Here is a 14,990-nt window from a genome sequence, read left to right as displayed (position 1 = left end):
ACCGATACCTGGCTTCGCTGCAGGTCTTCTTCCTCTTTCTGGGGTTTTACGTGCCAAAACCAGTTCTGATTATGAGGCACGCCGTAGTGGAAGGCTCCGGATTAATTTTGACCACCTGGGGTTCTTTAACCTGCACTACAACGCAAGAACACGGGCGTTTTTGTATTTCGCCTCCATCGAAATGTGGCCGCCGCGGCCGGGATTTGATCCCGCGATCTCGTGCTCAACGCCTGAGCTGACTGAGCCACCACGAAGGGCTACAGGTATTGCTTTAGCCGTATAAAACGCGGGTTTATCGTCAGGAAAAACGGTAAATTTCGGTAAATAAGAAAGGCTACTATCATCATCATCATTGACAGAAGCTGACCCCCCCCCCCCCCCCCCCCTCAGAAAAAACCTGGATCCGCCCCTGGCCGTGACACAACATGCCCTGTTTAAGCTGGCTCCACATAGCTGCTTTACGTCGCCGCAAGCGCGCTGTGAAGTTAAATCAGGAGAAAACATCATGCTCAATATCACAAATCTAGTGCTGCACAACCAATTCTCGCAACGGAAGGATAGTACTAGTAATGAAAACGAGCACAGAGGCGCGTGGAAGACACGCACGGGCTCTGTACGCACTTTTGCTGATAGCGTCGCAATGAACGAGCAAGTGGAATTCGAAACACTCACTCACCTTCGATGTGGCTGAGTCGGAGGCGATCATGGTGATCTTCGAGGCACCGTGTAGCCCATAAAGACCGAGCAATAAGATGTAATATACCAAAGACGTCACAGCGAGGCAAAGGGCACAGAAAACGCAGCTAACTCATCACGCAAAGCACAAAGTTCCGGAATCCGCCAAAGAGTCAACAGCGCAAGCGCGCATTCACACAAAAACGCGCATACAAATACACGCTTTCACAGATGTGAATTGCCATATTTATTAACAAATCTTGTAATATAATGGTATTTCTTAACAATTTCTGTGGTTTTCAAGAGTGTGAAAATTTTCTGCTTAGCTTCCTTGAGGAACTATTTTCTTTATCGCGGTAACGCAGTGCGCCGGCCGGTCACTTACGGAGCGCGCGGGAAATAGTGCATAATTCAAACGTCGCAAATGTCGCGCCCTGTGTGCGCGCGCAGTTTTAATCGTTTATATAAAAAGAAATATTTATTTTAATACGTGAAGCAACCTGCGCGAAACGAACTACGGACCAGCAACGTACACAATTGTCGCTGTTCGTGCTTGTTAGTTTGACATCATGACGAACGGTAGACAGCATGCCGTCCCATTGATTAAGCATTTGTACCTGTGCTTCTGCGCTACGATTTGCTACCGGCAAAACAGCGTAGATTGTGCGTGGTGGCCAAGCAGTTTCCCAGCACACTGGCCAGCACCCCATCTCTACGTGTTATAGAATAGACCTATAGGCTTTCATGTAAAATATGGACACCACGTCGCAGAGATCACCCAAACTTGTTTCATTTTATTGTGCGCTAAGGGCTAACAACTGAACAAAACGCACTCTTTAAAAAAACATATTTATTTATTATGCTTACGTACTACTTTTCCCACCATCTTGCCCATATTTAACATGGAGGCAATACCGTTTTCTGACAGAGACAGGGCACTGGCCACTTACAATAGAAGCCGATGGGAATCCAGGAGGTGCCCAATCATCGGTCATTGGTCACTGCTTGTTGGGACGTTCTCCAATTTTGTGTCTATATATATATATATATATATATATATATATATATATATATATATATATATATATATATATATATATATATATATAGTCTTACGGAAGTTTTAGAAATCGCCTGTGGCAGGTAGCATAATTCTTATCATTGAGCTGGGTTAATCGATGAGGCGGACATTAGTAGCAAGAGCAATCGAAACATACATTCAACTAATTAAGAATAAATCACTAATTAACTTCTTATTTTATTACTTTACGACACATATTGCGATTTACGAATTTGAGCCGGTGATCTTTTCAGGCGTATCCACTTGGAATGAATTTCCAGAATGACACCAGTTTGGAGATATGCGCCATCAAACTCGCCGTAAAAATGCACGGTTGTTACACTTACTTTGTTACCAAAATGCTGTTTTATAGATTGAAGCACAAAAGTAACTAAAACGCCCATGTATTTCGTCCCACACTTTGGGCAATAATATCTCGAAACTGGTGTTATACTGGAAATTCATTTTAGGTGGATGCGTCTTGCAAACTCACCGGCTACAATTCATATATTGCAATATGTGTCGTAAAATAATTAACTAAGAGGTTCATTAGTAAATTTTTTGTTAATTATTAGAATATTAGTTTCAATTTCTTGTGCTACTAATGTCCGTTTCTTCGAATAACCAAGCTAAGTGATAAGAATTATGCTACCTGCTACAAGCGATTTTTAAAAATTTTCGTAAAGCCTATAATTTTGAACACCCAGTATATACAGGGTGACCCAACTTTCTTGCACCGACACTTAAATATAGGCAAATGCCACGTAGCTGGACAGAACCAAGGTAATGTTGTTTGCCGTCGCTTACAGATACTCAATTTTTTGCATTAAATAACTAATTAGATAATCATTATAAATAATAATTATTAATTAATTAATAATAAATAATTAGCTTCTCAGATATTATATTTAGCCGAAAAGTGTCAATCAGAAAATTATAGAGCAACAGGAAAAACTCCCGATACAGCTTTCTGTTGCCCAGTACGTGGTACATAAAAGTGTTTTTCCGAGCGTGAAAGAAGCCCGCGGATACACGCATAGTGCCTCGAGCGGCTAGTTGTGCGGCAATTTTGCGTGTATTCGCGGGCTTCTTTCACGCTCGAAAAAAAAATCAATTTTATGTTGCACGTATTGAGCAATAGAAAGCTGTATCGGGAGTTTTTAGTGGCAGGAGCGTCGAGTGCCATTTGTTCTTTGGACAGTACTTCCGGTTCACCTCCTGAGATGATCAAGAGGTGAAAATAAATCGAAAAAAATAGTACAGTACACACTTCACGAATTTCATTATAGATATGATATCAGAGCATAAGTTTAGCTATAAGTTGAGTTACTGAAGTGTCTGGAATAATTAGAAATAATTAGCTGAGACGACCGGGGATGCAATCCAAGTAAATAAGAAAAATAGAAAAAAATGGTTCAGTTCAGAATTCATGACTTTCATTATAGATATGATATCAAAGCATAAGTTTTGTTGCAAGCTGACTTGCTGAAGTGTCTGGGATAATTATAACTAATTAGCTGAGACCAGATTAAAAATAAATCAGGAAAAAAAGAAACAAAGTAGTACAGTGCAAAATCCATCGGTTTCTTTATAGACATGATATCAAAGCATAAGCTTAGTTCAAGTTAAGTTACTGAAGTGTCTGGAATAATTATGATTGATCAGAAATCACTTATTACTGTTTACCAAAGCACAGAACACCAACGCCGGGATGCGAGTGCCAAAAAGAAACACCTAAGTCAAAGTTTAAGGTTGCCTACTCTTTTAAGCATGAAATGCTTTGAGCTCCCGTTGTCGGCGATCTTCAAGTGACCTTGAGCCAAAAGCCAAAGCTGTTATCCGGGCACTCAAAACGAGAACATGCCGGCAAGTTGAAAATGAAATTTTGTCACCCGTAGGCACGAGTACAACTGTGGCATGGACGTAGAGTGCAATATAGCGTACCGTACATGCAATGCATTGTACTTGATATAAACAAAACATATGAGCAAACAAAATAGTAAATGGTGTCTGCTTGACACTGGCTTTGCCACACATCAAAAACCACTATGATAAGTTGCGAGAACAAAACGAGGTCATCCGAGCAACCAGTCAAACTTGAAAAAAACTCTGGCACCAACCCTTTACTACACATGCTAGTTACTCTCCAAACAAAATACAAAAAAATATTGCTTGCGAGTTCTTCCCAATGTTTCTTGACAATATCACTCAAGCTGTAACTTCTGTTACGCTGAAGTTTTGTCATTTCCAATAGCAACATTCAAAAGGCAGATAGATACAGGAGCAGATAAAGTGGGCCGATCCTGGAGGCAGTGCAGAAAGGGTCCAAGATCAATGGCACCCGTTTCATGTGGGCCGATCCTGGAGGCAGTGCAGAAAGGGTCCAAGCTCAATGGCACATATCCCTTGTGGGCACGGGGACCTGTAATGCTTCCTTGAACTGCCCTTGTCATACGTGGGACCCAAAGAGACAAAGTTAACAGCCCTTCCTCTGTCGAGAAAATGGAGTACTGACTATTGATATTGTTACGGTTAATGTTGAACCGGCTTTATTTAAAGGACGAGGTTGATGCTGAAGTAAAGATGGCGTCCTGAGGCTGCGCCAGCTAACGTCTTCCTCCTCTTCTCCTTGCCCGGCTCATGCCGTAGCAATCCCCGGTTGCCAGACGAAGCCCGCTGGGCAAGTCCAAATCACTCGGAAAGCGTGGGGTGAAACCGCTTAAGACGAGCAACATGTACTAACTGGGTCCGGCTAGACCGACGACCAGCTGACGTCAAGCGTGCCACCACGTACGTCAAGTCACTCAAGCGATCTACAACGACGAATGGGCCCGTGTACTGGGGTAAAAACTTTTCGCATAAGCCACGCTTACGTAGCGGGGTCCACAACCACACAAAGTCTCCTTTAGCGTACGAGACAGACTGGTGTCGGCTGTCATAGCGCTCTTTCGATCGGTGTTGCGATGCCACAGTACGAAGACGAGCAATACGCCGGGCTTCTTCGGCAAGACAAAGCGTCTTGGCAACAGAGTACTCGCTGTGAAAGTCAAACGGTAGTATAGTGTCAATGCAGCTTAGCGGTGGACGTGCGTAAAGGAGATAAAAAGGACTGTAATCGGTCGTCTCATGCTTTGCAGTATTATAAGCATAGGTGATGAAGGGGAGTACGTCATCCCAGTCTCTGTGATCGGAAGATACGTACATGGCCAGCATGTTAGTTAGAGTTCTGTTCGTACGTTCTACAAGCCCATTTGTCTGAGGGTGATAAGGCGTTGAATGGCGGAACTGCGAATTGCAGAGACGAAGCAGTTCTTCTACGGCGTCCGCAACGAATTGACGACCGCGATCGCTAATGATTACACGGGGGGCACCATGCCGAAGAATAACGAAGCGAAGCAAAAAGGTTGCAACGGACGCAGCTGTTGAAGATGGTACGGCCGCCGTTTCCGCGTAACGGGTCAGATGGTCGACACATACGATCACCCATCGGTTGTCGTTAGATGATCGGGGAAATGGGCCCAGAAGATCAATACCCACTTGTTCAAATGGCAGGCGAGGCGGCGGCAGAGGTTGGAGAAGACCTGGCGGAGCGGTCGTAGGGCGCTTGTAGCGTTGACATTGTTCGCAACTGGCGACATAGTGCTTGACTGTGTCCCGCATTCTGGGCCAGTAAAAACGTTCCTGTGTCCGGTTCAAAGTTCTGATGAATCCTAGATGGCCAGAAGTCGCATCGTCGTGCATGGCTCTCAGTATGTCCGCTCGCAGACTCTGCGGCACCACCAGAAGGAAGCGTGCGCCTTTAGCCGAATAATTGGTCTTGTAAAGCAGGCCGTCACGGACACAAAATCGACCGGTGGCTCCAGGACGCGATGCGGCTACAAATAGAGGTTCCAAACTAATATCATTTTCCTGCTCTGCTGTGAAAGTCATCGAGTCCGGGAATGTACAAGAAATGAGAGCAAAACAGTCATCAACATTGTCTTCGTCACACTCGGTCGTCGTCGTCAGAGGAAGACGGGAGAGACAGTCCGCATCTGTGTGGCGACGCCCAGACTTGTAGGAAATAACGAAGTCGTACTCCTGCATTCGAAGAGCCCAACGTGCCAGTCGTCCACTCGGGTCACGGAGATTCACCAACCAGCATAACGCGTGGTGGTCGGTAACGATAGTGAACGGGCGTCCGTAGATATAGGGCCGAAATTTGTGGACAGCGAAAACAGCTGCCAAGCATTCTTGCTCGGTGACAGTGTAATTGCGTTCCGCCTTATTCAAAGAGCGACTAGCATAAGCCACAACGTGTTCAGCTTCTTGATGACGTTGCACGAGTACGGCACCGATGCCGATGCCACTGGCATCAGCGTGCACTTCCGTAGGTGCGGACGCATCGAAGTGACGCAATATGGGCCCTGACGTTAGTAGAAATTTTAGCTGGCGGAATGCGTCGTCGCAAGCCGATGTCCAGTTGAAAGGGACGGCTTTTTGGAGAAGACATGTTAGGGGGTACACCACGTCGGCGAATCTTGGGACGAAGCGACGAAAATATGAACACAGGCCCAAGAAACTCCTCAACTCCCGCACTGACTTCGGTGCTTCGAAGGAGCTGACAGCCTCAATTTTCCGTGGATCTGGCCTCACGCCGTTCTTGTCGACCAGATGCCCAAGTACTAACGTCTCAGTTTCCCCGAAACGACATTTCTTGGAATTCAGGATCAAGCCAGCTTTTTCGACACAATCCAGAACAAGTCTGAGACGGCTGTTATGCTCACTCAAAGTGCTGCCAAAAATCACCACATCATCGAGGTAGCACAAACAAATTTCCCATTTAAGTCCTCGGAGGATAGTGTCCATAAATCGTTCGAATGTTGCTGGCGCGTTGCAAAGGCCGAACGGCATAACGTTAAATTCATAGAGACCGTCTGGTGTCACGAAGGCCGTTTTCTCCTTATCGTCTGGGTGCATGGGTATCTGCCAATACCCTGATCGTAAATCCAGTGATGAAAAGTAGGCAGCGGAATGTAAACAATCAATGACATCATCAATTCTAGGAAGCGGATACACGTCCTTTTTGGTGACCGCGTTCAGTTTCCTGTAATCAACGCAGAACCGCCACGATCCATCCTTCTTCTTTACTAAGATTACTGGTGCTGCCCACGGACTAGAGGACTCTTGAACAACACTTTTCTGTAGCATGTCTTTCACCTGTTCAGCGATAACTGTCCTCTCTGCGGAAGAAACGCGGTAAGGCTTTTGCCGAATGGGGTGCGCAGATCCGGTGTCAATTCTGTGGCGGGCACGAGAACGCGGGAGTGAAGACTGCTTGTCGCCTTGTGTGAAATCGAACACAGAAAGATGTGCCCACAAAACTTGTGCGAGAGCGTGGCGCTCATGTGAGGGAAGCGCCTTGTTGATCATCCGTAGGATCTGTTCTTCAGAAGTGCTTCGGAGATCGCTAGTATGAGACTGCTCCTCCTCGCTTAGAACTGTAATGGAGCTGTACGTAATCTCGTCAAATTCAGCGAGCTTCATATCACGCGGGAGAACAGCAGGGACGCAAGAACAATTGAAAGCCCACAAATTTGAAGCGCCATTCACTACTCTCACGACAGAGCGTGGCACAAGTACATCTTTCTTTACGCAGCTCGACGTAAGTGGCTGAACTTGCGCGTCAAACGATGAAAGGTCGGCAGCAGCGACATTGACAGGGACACGTGACAGCGACCAAGGGGGTAGCAGCAAATCGTTCGAAACAACACAATAGTTTTTCTCGGGTAAAGATGTGTCGGCAAGGGTGGCGAGAAGCGCGCTATTCAAGGTAATTTCGCCTGTGCCACAGTTAACGGAAGCACCACAATCCTGAAGAAAGTCAATCCCGAGAATAACATCATGAGTGCACCGCGGTAGCACGAGAAATTCGGTTTTAAGATCTTCTCCTCCGAATAAAACACTTGCAACACAAATACCAAGGGGAATAAGGCACTCTCCACTGACACCACGAAACGTCACACCATCACTCCACGGGAACATAACTTTCCGACCCAGCCTCTCTTTGAAAGTCACACTCATGACGGAAACGGTAGCACCAGTATCCACTAATGCTGTTGCAGGTATACTATCAATTAACACACGCACTTTGTTCTTCACCATCATAATAGGCAGAGGAGGATTTCGCAGAGACGCAGACTGTCCGGCGACCTTACCTCCATCGGCCGCGCCGGCTAGTTTCCCGACGGCGGTGGTGACGTAGCACGTCGACGTGGTGACGGTGAACGGCGTTGGCGACTGGTTGGGGGCGTCAGGCTGCGGTCTGAAGCTGGCGAGCCACTACGTCTATTATATTGACGGAAGGTATTCCGGGGTGGCGCGCCTGTGGTGTTTGCAGTATCAGGGTCTGTCGGCCAGCGGTCTTCATAACTGACTTGTTCAAAATTAGGCCAAGCTGGTGGTGGGCCATATGTTGTGGTCTGTCGGCGCCGGCGACAAAAACGAGCAATGTGTCCTGAGGCGCCACAGCTGTAACACACAGGCGATGCTCGACCGACGTTGTAAGCCTCGGGGTCAACCCTGGGACGTTGCGAATAATAAACGCGATCTGCCGAATGCCGATTCGTGGTGGTAGCTCGACGAGTGCGCTGATCGTGCGTCATGTCGTCGGGAGAGGAACGTCGATGCTGTCGCAGCTGATCGACTCGACAGTCTGCAACGCCTGGCATGGCAGACAATGCCGACACAGCAGATGCATGCTCTTGAGGTTGGTTGCAAGCGCAACGAAGCTGTTCGACATTCGCCCCTGTGGGGTGTCGTTCAAGTTCTTCGCGGACAATTTGCCTTATAGTTGCCACAAGGTCAAATTGAAAATTGCACTTGTCGTTATCGTCAACGCTTGCCACCGTTGTGACATTCGCTAACCTGCCGAACTTTGGCGTGATACGGCGCAGCTTCAAGGCCTCAAATGTGCGGCAATGCTTGATGAGGTCGGCGACCGAGGCGAGACTCTCCTTTCCGATTAAATAATTATAAACGTCCTCGGCTATGCCTTTGAGAAGATGTCCAACTTTGTCCTCTTCGGACATTCGAGGATTGACCGTTTTGCAAAGCTTCAGGATCGCCTCTATGTACGTCGTACAGGTCTCACCTGGGACTTGAGCGCGCTGAAGCAATGTCTGCTCCGCCCGCTTCCTTTTCGTCGTGGAATCTCCGAAGCATTCTGTGAGGTCAATCACGAAGCTGTCCCACGTTGTGAAGGAATCTTCATGGTTCTCGAACCACACTAGCGCTGTGTCTGTGAGGAACAGACCGACATTGTCGAGCTGAGCCGTGGAGTTCCAGCCGTTGTACTTGCTCACACGCTTGTAGTGGGTGAGCCATTCCTCCACGTCCTCTCCGAGTTTTCCTGAGAAAGGGCGGGGTTCCATCTGATGCATCCAGGTGCCGGTTGTTCGCACTGGAGCCGCCAGAGAAGGCTGTTGGTCGCCGCTGTGGGACATCGGGATCTCAAGCGGTGTCGGAGGCAGTCGAGCGAGGCGTCGGCTTCGGCGTGGCACTTGCTGCAGCAGCTCCGTCGTCTTGGTCGAAATACCCAGCACCTCCACCACAAAACTGTTACGGTTAATGTTGAACCGGCTTTATTTAAAGGACGGGGTTGATGCTGAAGTAAAGATGGCGTCCTGAGGCTGCGCCAGCTAACGTCTTCCTCCTCTTCTCCTTGCCCGGCTCATGCCGTAGCAATATGTTGTTGGCATATTGTTGAGGAATTGTTGACACGATATCCTTTCAATAATGCCTCAATAGTTATTGAACGTACACAACAATACCTCAACAATAATGTTGTTGAGCGCTTCACAAAAGTAAAGTCATTGACTAATTGTTGTTGACATATTGTTGAATAATGTTGAGTATTATTGAGAAGTGTTGAGCAATATTGACATTGAATATATATCTGAAAGCAAAGCTTGCCGCCGCATCTTACGTAAGCAAAGGCATATCTTACGTAAGCAAAGCTTGTCGTCCGATTCTAGTAAGCGAAGCGAAACTTGGCGTCCGATTCTAGCATGCTGATTCTAGCGTGACGGCTTCCGAAGCCCAGGCGAAACGTCAGCGAAGAGCCGCCGACCCTGAATTTAGGGCAAACGAAGCGGAATGCCTGCGGCAGCGTCGTCTTGCCACAAGCTCCCCCAGTTACGACTCGAGAGATAGGCATTTGGTTCAAGTTATGTGACACTCTATATATTTAGTGGTGATTAAGTGAACAATAAAACGATATATATGTGTAAAACACATACACGTCTACATGTGTGTGTTTCAGATATATATTTAATGTCAATATTGCTAAAAATTCTCAATAGTACTCCACATTATTCAACAATATGGCAACAACAATTAGTCAATGACTTTACTGTTGTGAAGCGCTCAACAACTTTATTGTTGAGGTATTGTTGTGTACGTTCAATAACTATTCAGACATTATTGAAAGGATATTGTGTCAACAATTCCTCAACAATATGCCAATAACATTTCAATAGTCATTTTTATAAGGGATAGAGATCAACCACAGTGCGCGCTTAATACCATCAATCACGCCTTCTTTCTTTCATTCAATCAGCGTCACGCATATGTTCGACCCTGGGTGGACAACTGAGAAACGCAGTTTTTGGATCTGTTTTCAGGTTGGCTGACGTGACCCACAGCTTTCCTTGCATGGCACAGAATCGCTGAGGTGAAGTACAGAGACGGCGAACCTGAAGGGGCGATCACGCGCTTCCGACTTGCTGGTTGCATATAGGAAAACCATGGGGGAAGGAAAAATAAATTATAGGAGAGAGAATTAAGACACGCCGCTAGCCTTGATAAGCGAATTCCGGGGGGATCAAATCCCGGCTGCGGCGGCAGAATTTCAATGGGGGCGAAATGCAATAAAACGCCCGTGTCCCGTGCACAGGGAGCACGTTAAAGATCCCCTGCTGGTCAAAATTCATCCGGAGTCCCACAACACGGCGAGCCTCAAAATCAATTCGTGGTTCTGGCGCGTAAAATCCCCAAATTCAATTCAATTCAAGACGTATTGCATAAGCGCTCACCATTCCTGAACGCACTGTTCCACCAGCTTGCCGGTGTTTCTTCACTTATTTTGCAATTACTGTTTCTTTTGCTCTTTGCAGAAAAACGCTGACGTTGCTTACAAGGTACTGTCGACGATTCCAGGCTTGCGACCAGTTATGCCACAAGGTGCCATGTACCTTCTGGTGAGTGACAACGCCGAACGCTAGGGCCCTAGGGGGCCAGCGTCTCTTGGATAAATATCGACAGAGTCAGTACACCGACGCTGAACGAGTGAAGATCAGGGTCAATATGGAACGCGAAAAACGCGGTAGTAAAGCGAGGTCTGTTTCAGCACAAAAAAAAAAAACACAGACAAACCGTCAACAGTGAAAATGCATCCTAAAGCATCACAAAACGCGTTGTGCACATCAGCAGACACTGCAAAACATTACTAAGCATCGTAATTAAGGAAAGAAAACTACCTCGGGGCAGTTCGATAGTACACCGATTCCAATATCGGGCCATACATTTGTGAGCGGCGTCCATGACAAACAGCAGATGTAGCTGAAATGAATAAAGCCAGAGCGCTTGCCCCGTCACTTCATTATTACCTCGCATTGTAAGCTGTGTCGTGTGTCGTTCTTCCCATAGCATTGAAGGGCAAAGGGTGGTCAACTGGGCAAGTTGAATCGTAGGGAACCAGAGCACGGACAACACAAACCGAGAGAATAAGAATAGTGAACAATCCGCTTCGGTGATATGTAGTATTTTAGTTTTGCTGCCCAGCGTTGATTTTTGTGATTTGCGAATGCCTCAACGTGTATCATGTGACAAGGTTGTTGTAACAGCGGAGCTATTTATGCCGGCCGTTAGTCCGTTAGTCGTCCACATAAAATGTGGGCCGATCCTGGCGGTAGTGAAGAAAGGGTCCAAGCGCAATGGCACATACTCCTGTTAACTCGCGATGCTGAGCCTGGCTAAGTCAAGCTAAGAATTGTTAGGACTATTTAAGCTTAGTCAGTCATCGATAGCCAAGCAATAGATATTCGATAATTGATCAATAATCAATAAATTCCGGAAAATGCTGGGGATGACTTGCTTAGCCTAGCCGAAATACGTAGCCAATACCTCGCAATAGCCAATCGATAACCGATCGATAGCCGATAACTGATCGATAACCGATCAATAGCCAATTGATAGTCGATAATAGATAATCAATCAATAATCAATAAATTTCGAAACATGCTGGGGATTACTGGTAGTTCATAGCCTAGACCAAATATGTAGCCAATACCTTGCGATATATAACCAATTCATAGCCAATCAACAGGTAATCAATAATCGATCAATAATCAATAAATTCCGGAAAATACTGGGGATGACTTGGTAGTGCTTAGCCTAGCCCAAAAGCCAAGACTATCTAGGCACCCATCACCTCCGCTGTCTCTTTAGCATTGCGCCTCTTATATGGACACCCCAGGCGCATTTCTGCCGTCGGCGTAGCCATCGATGTCGTCGTAAGGTTTCATATAAAGTCCAAGGGCGATAATATCGTCGCCGCGCGCCGTATGCTGTATGTGCGAGTGGAAGAGTGCGAGTGTGAGCCGGCGATCGCGGTTTAATCTCGCGCACGAAATGGAGGAAAGCGGGGAGGAAGCGCGCCGGCTTCCATCGCTCCGCAAGGGTCCGGGGGGAGGGGAGGGAGGGGAGGTGCGTTCTACTCCGGGGGACCCGGGCGGCCGCGCACGCCCGCCCGGGCCGCAAGGAGGGTGGGGTGCTTGCTCACTACAGCGTTTAGACAGGGAGTTTCCGTGGTCATCGAGTGAGATGCGCTAGCGATTGCTTGTGCGAGCGTGACGCCGTGCTTCTTAATTTATTTAGTATGCCTATGTTTACAAGTTTATTTATACGGCCGATAAAACTAATATCCTTACTTCGTATATAGCTGTCCACTAGTTTGCTATCGCAATCGATTATTTGCCTTTCGGGTGAAACTGCGACTTTTTTAAAATATATTTGTAACATTACCTTTTCATTCATCGCAGATCGGCCTTGAGGTGAACAGGTTCCCCAAGTTCGCCAGCGACACGGAATTCGTCCTGGCGCTCTTCGCGGAAGAATCCGTTCTCTGCCTGCCAGGAAAGGTACGCTGCACATCGTGTGACGGTATATCACGGTATTGTCAGGCACTCCGGTTATTCGATCGTGTCACACCAATCTCAAATTCACAACGAGCGACCGACTCCACAAATTAAATACAAGCCCTTCCTGAGGCGCGAGAGAGCGAAAGAGAGCACGCGCTAAGCCATATTTTATGTTTTCCCGCGACACTAGATCTTCATTCGTCATCATCATAATCATCAGCCTATTTTATGTCCACTGCGGGACGAAGGCCTCGCCCTGCGATCTTCAATTACCCCTGTCTTGCGCTAGCTGATTCCAACTTGCGCCTGCGAATTTCCTAACTTCATCACCCCCACCTAGTTTTCTGCCGTCCTCGACTGTGCTTCCCTTCTCTCGGTATCCATGCTGTAACTCTAATGGTTACAGCATGGATCTGCTTAGCTTTATGTGCACGTTAAAGAACCCCAGGTGGTCCAAATTATTCCAGCCAGCAAGCAGCAAGTTGTCTATGCGACTTATGATCCTATGTGCGAGTTTCGCATGCCATGTGGCCTGAATAGACGCGATCGGGCGCGGTTCCAGCAGTCGCGACTGGACATGGCGAAATTCGGGAGTCGGTGGCACTTTGTGAATCCCTGTGAAGTTAACTAAAGCGTAAGAGGAAAGTAAATAGGTCTCCCTTTTAAACTGAAATGTCTAATGAAGGAGGTGGAGCATAAAAAGTGCAATAAACGACGGCTTTCCACGGGTGTGTACGTGTCGCACCCACAATCGCTGCAAGATGCATTTGGTGCTCTTCTAATTCAGCTACGTCGGCCACTGCCGTTTTGTACGAAAGCTTTGCTTACATCCGCATGATATGTTTTCTTTCCTTTTTTTCCAGTGTTTCGACTACCCCAACTACTTCCGCATCATGCTGACCGTGCCAGAGGAAATGCTGGTCGAGGCCCTCGACCGAATAGTAGCCTTCTGCAAGGCTCACTACACTCCCTAGAACCGGCTATCGCAACGGCAAATTCAGCCTCCCGATCTCATCGTAGGGTGGCGCTACAGTCGCCAGGGAGGCTGAAGCGCGACTTACCTGCCATAAGTGCGTGGGTGCAGAAGTAGTTGCCACGGCAGCAGACGGGCAGCATGTGCGGCCAAAACATCGGTTTGCATCGGCAAGACGAATGTTAGCATTTATCCAGGCGACATAGCAGCAGCGTCCACGAAATTTTCACGAGGCCCATCTGAGCAAGAAAAGGGAGCAGTGTCGTTTATTTTAAACAAGCACAACGTTCTATAGGGGTAATAAATTTTACGTTTGAAGATTAAAGAAAGAAAAAAAGGGTGCCGTTACTGCGCAGGTATGGCTGATGAACTTAAGCTTCCAAAAGAAGCGCAGAAAAAACATTATACGTCGATAAATGCTACATCAGGGTGAGGGTATCAGGGTTCTCTAACGTGCAACCAATTCACGCTGCATGAGTGTTTTTTTTTTTTTTTTTTTTTTTTTTTTGCGGCTCCACCCTCACCGGAATGCGGCAGCATGAAGCCGCCGTGATTGAACCCGTGACCTCGTGATCAGCACAGAAATGTCTCAAAACTAATGACACAGGCATACGAAGCTAAGTACCACATAACGGCTAGCGACGCAACGGAAAATAGGCGTAATTTTAAGAGGTATAATGAAAGCAGTGTAGATTAGAGAGCAGAGAGTCGTTAAGTGATATCCTATAATTGAGGCATACTTGGAGTTGGGCAGGCCTTGGTAATGACTGGAATTGCGTCAAAAAAAAAAAGAAACGGCAGATCCCACGCCCTGTGGGAACCGATGTTATTACAGTTGACATAACATCGATATCTGTTTTTGGTGCAGAGCAATGAATTTGTAAATTTCGTTCTACTTTTTTTTCAAGCTCGCCAAACTTAGGCAATTCATTTAAATAATGCAGGCCTTACTCAAAATTCCGCTTCCATCGGTCAATGAAACTTTCTCAAATCTAACAAATTTCATCAAAATCGGTCCAGGGGCTATCAGAAAATCATTTCTGCGTTTTACATCTGTGAGCGGGCCGACAGTCTGGTGATGAACAACGTTTATTGCCGGGGT

The 14,990-nt window shown here is 46.9% G+C and overlaps 1 protein-coding gene across 3 annotated transcripts in view; it reads left to right on the top strand.

Moving 5' to 3' along the window:
- LOC119465871 (tyrosine aminotransferase) overlaps window positions 1-14,016 on the top strand; it is an 84,167-nt gene extending 70,151 nt beyond the window's left edge. Inside the window, exons 10-12 of one of the 3 annotated variants that reach the window (XM_049657111.1) lie at window positions 10,915-10,974; window positions 12,817-12,915; window positions 13,779-14,016. In XM_049657111.1, the coding sequence (XP_049513068.1) occupies window positions 10,915-10,974; window positions 12,817-12,915; window positions 13,779-13,889 (270 nt within the window). In that variant the 3' untranslated portion in view covers window positions 13,890-14,016. The remainder of the gene's footprint in view (window positions 1-10,914; window positions 10,975-12,816; window positions 12,916-13,778) is intronic. The other 2 variants (XM_037726349.2, XM_049657110.1) reach the window with 2 other exon arrangements.
- Window positions 14,017-14,990: the final 974 nt, after the last annotated feature.

Source organism: Dermacentor silvarum, chromosome 10 (genome assembly GCF_013339745.2).
Source record: "Dermacentor silvarum isolate Dsil-2018 chromosome 10, BIME_Dsil_1.4, whole genome shotgun sequence".
Taxonomy (NCBI): Eukaryota; Metazoa; Arthropoda; class Arachnida; order Ixodida; family Ixodidae; genus Dermacentor; species Dermacentor silvarum.
The sequence above is the reverse complement of the archived record's forward strand: the minus strand, read 5'-3'. Positions and strand labels throughout refer to the sequence as shown.